Source organism: Rhodamnia argentea, chromosome 3 (assembly GCF_020921035.1).
Source record: "Rhodamnia argentea isolate NSW1041297 chromosome 3, ASM2092103v1, whole genome shotgun sequence".
Lineage (NCBI taxonomy): Eukaryota > Viridiplantae > Streptophyta > Magnoliopsida > Myrtales > Myrtaceae > Rhodamnia > Rhodamnia argentea.
In genome coordinates, this window is record NC_063152.1 from 12,564,973 (window position 1) to 12,573,753 (window position 8,781).

General features: G+C 41.4%; 1 protein-coding gene across 1 annotated transcript; it reads right to left on the reverse strand.

The window, feature by feature from the left end:
• Positions 1 to 7,015: 7,015 nt before the first annotated feature.
• LOC115726882 (glycine-rich cell wall structural protein 1.8-like) lies at positions 7,016 to 8,565 on the reverse strand. The gene is made up of 2 exons (XM_048275563.1): positions 8,381 to 8,565; positions 7,016 to 8,054 (listed from the first exon to the last, which is right to left on the reverse strand). The coding sequence occupies exons 1-2, from the start codon at positions 8,563 to 8,565 to the stop codon at positions 7,016 to 7,018; spliced, it is 1,224 nt and encodes a 407-aa protein (XP_048131520.1).
• Between the last annotated feature and the right edge of the window lie 216 nt (positions 8,566 to 8,781).

The following is an 8,781-nucleotide window of genomic DNA, read 5'->3' on the forward strand; positions in this document are numbered from 1 at the left end:
TGTGCAGATGACATAGAGGATCATGTTAAAAAGGTTCATGAATTCAAATACGCAGAAGTGGCATGCTACAATGGCACAATAAGTATCAAACCAATCAGCTCCGGGCTGGAAATAGGATCCTGTAATACAACAGTAAGATATCCGGATGGAACGATAGCATTTGTCTCAGCTCTGAATTTGCTCTGGGCCATGCTTTGGAGTTTAATTATAACGCTCTTCAATCATGCGATGTGCTAATATATTCAGATTTTTCTTCTCTGGATATCCTGGAAATATCCAACAAGGGGAGTAATTACACTGCTCCCCAGGATTCTTCAACTTCGAGGTAACCTGTTTTTTTTTAGTATATCTCCTCTTGGTTTGTGAATATTATGACCAAATGCATGGTTGTACAGTTCAGTACCATTTGATTCTTCCAGCTCTTCATTTTTTCTAATATGGTAGCGTTTGAAACTTGGCATCTATCAAGTAAGCCGTGAGTTTACTGTGATGAAACCAATAATCTGGAGGAGCTATTACTTCATGCTAATGAGAGCTCAGAGGAAATGGACAAATTGAACTTTATATGCTCTGGTGCAGATGATGCCGTTAAAGCCAATGGTTCGGTACTCATTCCCATTGGACGACTTGGAATCATCCTACAACTCTTGGAGCAGCTTTCTATTTTCCCTGGAATCATCACATTATAAAGTTTTGCATTGGTTTGCTTTTAAAATTTACACTGACATCGGTTTTCTGTTACTTCAGCGGATATCAGATAAAGCTGATGCTACAAGCATAAATTTCGAATTTCAATTGAAATGAACTCAATGATGGTGATCAAAGCCCGTACTATTTGTGTTCCTGTGCAAGAAATCACCTAGACACCCCTCCCCCCTCTTTTTTGATGATGAAAACACCTAGACCGAACTATATGCTATGCCGTTTCCTTTAGTTGCACCTTCGAAGAAAAAGCCAAGTGATCAATTATTATGCTATGTTAAACCATCTGCTTAGTCCCTGAACAAGCTATAATCACTCTATATTTGGCAATTTGTCCTTACTGGATGCCCTAAGCATGTCTTCATCTGGTTAGGATTGATGGTGTATTAGCTAGTCTGATTGGCTGTGGCCTCATTTTGACTGTAAACCAGTCTAACTTGACAAGGGTTGCTGATTCTGCAGATTGTATTTCAGTTTACTTGTCTCGCTTTTGTGATGGGTTCTACAATGTAGAGATGTGGGATCGCCTTTTTCACTTTTGAAGAGCAGAGCGTTCTTTTGCTTCAGACCACAGAGAGCAACAAACATAATCCTTCTCTTGTTTTGCTGGACTAAAATCATTGGATGTGGTCAATCTGGTAGTGTTATCTCCTAGGTGATCATGCAGTTTTAGTGTCAGGATTTTATTTTTTGCAATTGCCTTGCGAACTAGTGTTCTGGTGGCTCTCACTGCTGCAACTGCAAGTGAAGTCTGCGTGGAATGTACTTCCTGAATGAGATATTCCAGAATGAAGAAGGCAACCAATATTTTTGGAATAGTGGTTCTTTAGAGTCCTCTGTCTTATAAATACAAAAAGTCCTTGTGATACCATTTGTTCTCTCCATAGACAAATGAAAGTCATGTAAACACAAGTTGAATGCATTTTACATATTCAATTATGTGATTAGGCGATAACTATAACTCCACCAACATGTCTAATAATAATAATAGAACAGTGAATGTAGTTGAAGCAGAGTTTTGGATCAGTTTTCCTTTTTAATTATTCGGGATTTAGATCTGGTCAAATATCGAAAGAACAGACCATGTCGGGTGGACATTTGGTTTAACATGCAGCTAAATTGCAGTGCGACCTCGAGCAACCATGCCTTCCAAGGCAGTCCATAGTGCAGAGGAGCATCTATCATTCGCCATTGTCTCTATAGCTGAGAATTCTCTCTCTCTCTCTCTCTCTCTCTCTCTCTCACATCATGTCGATCATCTGTTATGCACTGTATAGACCTTGAGTTCGAATTATTTACCCACAAATGAGTTCATCCATCCTGATTTAGATATGAAGCTACTATCTCTAGCCTTTTTGAGTAAGAAATTATTAATGTTACCTTGTGTACGGAAAAATAATTATGTAGCAATACTTAAAATATCTACTGCAGAAAGATACTTTACGTCAACGTTTCCTCTTAATAAGACAGCTCCAAGCACAATATCTAGACAAATCTTTTAAGCAATTCTAACACCAAATTATCTGCCATAATAATCCATCGGCCTGAAAACATAACAGGCTTCGGACAACATACTTTTAAGACATACCGCATTTAGAATGAAGCAAGCAATTAAAACAAGCACGTACTTTGCGCAATGTGCTTTGATCTCCTGATATCCAGACTAAATTTTGATGTCGGGAGTTCTGTCCTGCAGCCAAGGCTTCAGATGCCTTTTCTTGTTAGATAACTTTCTTGATAGGTTATGCATCTATATATTATAAGCACGAAGGCGAACGATTTATGATCAGAAGGTGCGGCTGTTTGAGATTTCCAAGTATTCGTATCCTTGCATCTTCAGAGTTGTGATCACGCTTGTTGCGGATTACATCTCACTTTTCTTTCTAGAAGCTGCATTTTCATTTGTGGGATAACCATTAAAAAGATAGTGATGAAGAGTGCCTGTACAGATGACATAGAGGACAATGTTAAAAAGGTTCATGAACTCAAATACGCAGAAGTGGCATGCTACAATGGCACAATAAGTATCAAACCAATCAGCTCCGGGTTGGAAATAGGAACCTGTAATTGGACAGTAAGATATCCGGATGGAACGATAGCATTTGTCTCAGCTCTGAATTTGTTCCGGGCCATGCTTTGGAGTTTAATTATAACTCCCTTCAATCATGCGATGTGCTAATATATTCAGATTTTTCATCTCTGGATATCCTGGATATTGCCAACAAGGGGTGTAATTACACTGCTCCCCAGGATTCTTCAACTTCGAGGTAACCTGTTTTTTTGAGTATATCTCCTCCTGGTTTGTGAATATTATGACCAAATGCATGGTTGTACAGTTCAATACCATTTGATTCTTCCAGCTCTTCAGCTTTTGAAACTTGGCATCTATGAATTAAGCCGTGAGTTTACTGTGATGAAACCAGTAATCTGGAGGAGCTATTACTTCATGCTGATGAGAGCTCAGAGGAAATGGACAAATTGAACTTTATATGCTCTGGTGCAGTTGATGCCGTTAAATCCGGTGGTTCGGTACACATTCCCATTGGACGACTTGGAATCATCCTACAACTCTTGGAGCAGATATCTATTTTCCCTGGAATCATCACATTATGAAGTATTGCATTGGTTTACATTTAAAATTTACACTGACATCGGTTTTCTCTTACTTCAGCGGATATCAGATAAAGCTGATGCTAAAAGCATAAATTTCGAATTTCTATTGAAATGAACTCAATGATGGTGATCAAAGCCCATACTATTTGTGCTCCTGTGCAAGAAATCACCTAGACACCCCTCCCCCCTCTTTTTTGATGATGAAAACACCTAGACCGAGTGATCAATTATTATGCTATGCCGTTTCCTTTAGTTGCACCTTCGAAAAAAAAAGCCAAGTGATCAATTATTATGCTATGTTAAACCCTCTGCTTAGTCCCTGAACAAGCTATAATCACTCCATATTTGGCAATTTGTCCTTACTGGATGCCCTAAGCACGTCTTCATCTGGTTAGGATTGATGGTGTATTAGCTAGTCTGATTGGCTGTGGCCTCATTTTGACTGTAAACCAGTCTAACTTTACAAGGGTTGCTGATTCTGCAGATTGTATTTCAGTTTACTTGTCTCGCTTTTGTGATGGGTTCTACAATGTAGAGATGTGGGAATGCCTTTTTCACTTTTGAAGAGTAGAGCGTTCTTTTGCTTCAGACCACAGAGAGCAACAAACATAATCCTTCTCTTGTTTTGCTGGACTAAAATCATTGGATATGGTCAATCGGGTAGTGTTATCTCCTAGGTAATCATGCAGTTTTAGTGTCAGGATTTTATTTTTTGCAATTGCCTTGCGAACTAGTGTTCTGGTGGCTCTCACTGCTGCAACTGCAAGTGAAGTCTGCGTGGAATGTACTTCCTGAATGAGATATTCCAGAATGAAGAAAGCAACCAATATTTTTGGAATAGTGGTTCTTTAGAGTCCTCTGTCTTATAAGTACAGAAAGTCCTTGTGATACCATTTGTTCTCTCCATAGATAAATGAAAGTCATGTAAACAAAGTTGAATGCATTTTACATATTCAATTATGTGATTAGGCGATAACTATAACTACACCAACATGTCTAATAATAATAATAGAACAGTGAATGTAGCTGAAGCAGAGTTTTGGATCAGTTTTCCTTTTTAATTATTCGGGATTTAGATCTGGTCAAATATCGAAAGAACGGACCATGTCGGGTGGACATTTGGTGTAACATGCAGCTAAATTGCAATGCGACCTCAAGCAACCACGCCTTACAAGGCAGTCCATAGTGCAGAGGAGCATCTATCATTCGCCATTGTCTCTATAGCCGAGAATTCTCTCTCTCTCTCTGTCTCTCTCTCTCTCATCATGTCTATCATCTCTTATGCACTGTATAGACCTTGAGTTCGAATTATTTACCCACAAATGAGTTCATCCATCTTGATTTAGATATGAAGCTACTATCTCTAGCCTTTTTGAGTAAGAAATTATTACCGTTACCTTGTGTACGGAAAAATAATTATGTAGCAAAACTTAAAATATCTACTGCAGAAAGATACTTCACGTCAATGTTTCCTCTCAATAAGACAGCTCCAAGCACAATATCTAGGCAAATCTTTTAAGCAATTCTAATACCAAATTATCTACCATAATAATCCATCAGCCTGAAAACATAACAGGCTTCGGACAACATACTTTTAGCACATACCACATTCAGAATGAAGCAAGCAATTAAAACAAGCTCGTACTTTGGGCTATGTGCTTTGATCTCCTGAGATCCAGACTAAATTTTGATGTCGGGAGTTCTGTCCTGCAGCCAAGGCTTCAGATGCCTTTTCTTGTTAGATAACTTTCTTGATAGGTTATGCATCTACATATTATACGCACGAAGGTGAACGATTTATGGTCAGAAGCTGCAGCTTTTTGAGATTTCCAAGTATTCGTATCCTTGCATTTTCAGAGTTGTGATCACGCTTGTAGCGGATTACATCTCACTTTTCTTCCTAGAAACTGAATTTTCATTTGTGGGATAACCTTTAAAGAGATAGTGATGAAGAGTGCCTGTACAGATGACATAGAGGATTATGTTAAAAAGGTTCATGAACTCAAATACACAGAAGTGGCATGCTACAATGGCACAATAAATATCAAACCAATCAGCTCCGGGTTGGAAATAGGATCCTGTAATTGGACAGTAAGATATCTGGATGGAACGATAGCATTTGTCTCAGCTCTGGATTTGTTCCGGGCCATGCTTTGGAGTTTAATTATAATGCTCTTCAATCATGCGATGTGCTAATATATTCAGATTTTTCATCTCGGGATATCCTGGAAATTGCCAGCAAGGGGTGTAATTACACTGCTCCCCAGGATTCTTCAACTTCGAGGTAACCTGTTTTTTTTAGTATATCTCCTCTTGGTTTGTGAATATTATGACCAAATGCATGGTTGTACAGTTCAGTACCATTCCATTCTTCCAGCTCTTCATTTTTTCTAATATGGTAGCTTTTGAAACTTGGCATCTATGAATTAAGCCGTGAGTTTACTGTGATGAAACCAGTAATCTGGGGGAGCTATTACTTCATGCTGATGAGAGCTCAGAGGAAATGGACAAATTGCACTTTATATGCTCTGGTGCAGTTGATGCCGTTAAATCCGGTGGTTCGGTACTCATTCCCATTGGACGACTTGGAATCATCCTACAACTCTTGGAGCAGATATCTATTTTCCCTGGAATCATCACATTATGAAGTATTGCATTGGTTTGCTTTTAAAATTTACACTGACATCGGTTTTCTCTTACTTCAGCGGATATCAGATAAAGCTGATGCTAAAAGCATAAATTTCGAATTTCAATTGAAATGAACTCAATGATGGTGATCAAAGCCCGTACTATTTGTGTTCCTGTGCAAGAAATCACCTAGACACCCCTCCCCCCTCTTTTTTGATGATGAAAACACCTAGACCTAGTGATCAATTATTATGCTATGCCGTTTCCTTTAGTTGCACCTTCGATAAAAAAAGCCAAGTGATCAATTATTATGCTATGTTAAACCCTCTGCTTAGTCCCTGAACAAGCTATAATCACTCTATATTTGGCAATTTGTCCTTACTGGATGCCCTAAGCTAGTCTGATTGGCTGTGGCCTCATTTTGACTGTAAACCAGTCTAACTTGACAAGGGTTGCTGATTCTGCAGATTGTATTTCAGTTTACTTGTCTCGCTTTTGTGATGGGTTCTACAATGTAGAGATGTGGGAACGCCTTTTTCACTTTTGAAGAGCAGAGCGTTCTTTTGCTTCGGACCACAGAGAGCAACAAACATAATCCTTCTCTTGTTTTGCTGGACTAAAATCATTGGATGTGGTCAATCTGGTAGTGTTATCTCCTAGGTGATCATGCAGTTTTAGTGTCAGGATTTTATTTTTTTCAATTGCCTTGCGAACGAGTGTTCTGGTGGCTCTCACTGCTGCAACTGCAAGTGAAGTCTGCGTGGAATGTACTTCCTGAATGAGATATTCCAGAATGAAGAAAGCAACCGATATTTTTGGAATAGTGGTTCTTTAGAGTCCTCTGTCTTATAAGTACAAAAAGTCCTTGTGATACCATTTGTTCTCTCCATAGGTTTCCATATTTGTTATTTCGTTGGCAGCAGAAAAGTTACTGGCATATACCAACATAATACTTGAGTGGGTGTGCAAATAAAGGCAAGAAAAGGTATGTCACTGAGGCGTATGATTTACAGTGGAAAGTCTTTTGCATCCATACTAAAGCAGATTTCAGTTTCTCAACAAAGAGAAGAACTTACTTCTCCTTTTGCTTGGATGCAAAAACTAAGAGTCCAAGCAAACCTTGGAACAAAAGGTACATTATAAAGTTCCCAGAATTCATCCATTCTCTCTTCATGTTCCGACTTCCCAGCTGGAAGAGACATCCTGCCACCATTAGCCCTCCTCCTAAAATGGACCGAGCTACCGAATGTGGTAGACAGCTCATGGCGGAAGCTGCAGTAAACAAGAGCGTGAGGAATCCAACATCTCGGCTGATCTGCGAGTCATCCTCACCGTTTCTGTCAACCTGTCCTCCAGCAACCTGCGCTCCACCCAGCCCCTGAGCGTCACCAGCACCCTGCCCAACACCTTGCGTTCCTGCACCACCTTGCCCTTGAGGGTGAACAGCGCCCCGTCCTCCACCATCACCCTGCCCAGCACCTTGCGTTCCCGCACCACTACCCAGCCCTTCAGGGTCACCAGCACCCTGCACAACACCTTGTCCTTGACGGTGAACAACGCCCTGTCCTCCACCATCACCCCGCTCTCCCCCCAGCCCTTGAGGGTCATCAGCACCTTGCCCAGCACCTTGCATTCCCACACCACTACCCAGCCCTTGTGCATCACCAGCACCCTGCACACCACCTTGTCCTTGAGGGTGATCAGCACCCTGTTGTCCACCATCACCCAGCCCTTGCGGGTTTGACAGTTCACCCTGCCCAGCACCTTGCGTTCCTGCACCACTACCCAGCCCTTGAGCATCAACAGCACCCTGCGCACCACCTTGTTGTTGAGGGTGATCAGCACCCTGTCGTGCACCATCACCCAGCCCTTGCGGGTTTGACGGTTCACCCTGCCCAGCACCTTGCGTTCCTGCACCACTACCCAGCCCTTGAGCATCACCAGCACCCTGCGCACCACCTTGTTGTTGAGGGTGATCAGCACCCTGTCGTCTACCATCACCTAGCCCTTGCAGGTTTGACGGTTCATCGCCATCCGAACTCTGCTTCTGCTTGCCTTTGCCCGTCCCTTGGACATCGTCGTCGATTACAATGACGTGTTCCTCCATTCCGCTGTTTCAAGATGAATAGATTAGCAAAGTTGGAGACGTGCATAACTTACGCTTCTTAATTCGTTCAAGAAAACTACAACAGATTAGCAAAGTGTCTTCTTGACTCCATTTATTGTCAAAGTCAAAATTCATGACTCACCCATTACGTCCATCCTAATATAAACGGTCACTTATCAGTTGTGAATGCCATCAAGTTTTCAAGGAACCAATGCCATCATGCTCTATTCAAGTGTATCAAGTAACCAATTTGGAAAATGTAGGAGTCCGGGGGAGCAAACCAGATATCTTCTCAACTTTTGTATACATGCGAAATGTCTTGCGTGATACCTGGTATCGCAAGCCGCTCTGAGCTTGCTGAGAGCATCGCCTGGCCCTCGCTCTTGCCCAAGCCCATCATCCTCTTCGGCCAGCCGACGGCGTTTTGACGGTTCACCGCCATCCGAACTCTGCTTCTGCTGGCGTTTGCCAGTCTCTAGGACATCGTCGTTGCTGACAATGATGTGTCGCTCCATTCTCCTGTTTCAAGATGAATAGATTGGCAAAGTTGGACGTGCATAACCTGCGCTTCTTAATTCATTCAAGAAAATTGCAATAGATTAGCAGAGTTGGAGAAGTGCGTGAGTCACTCTGCTGCTGAAGGTGGCAAAAATTGCAGTAACTTACCGCTATCTAATTCTTCGAGAGAGAGACGCTTGAAGATAGCAGCGAGAGAGATGCTTCAATTAACA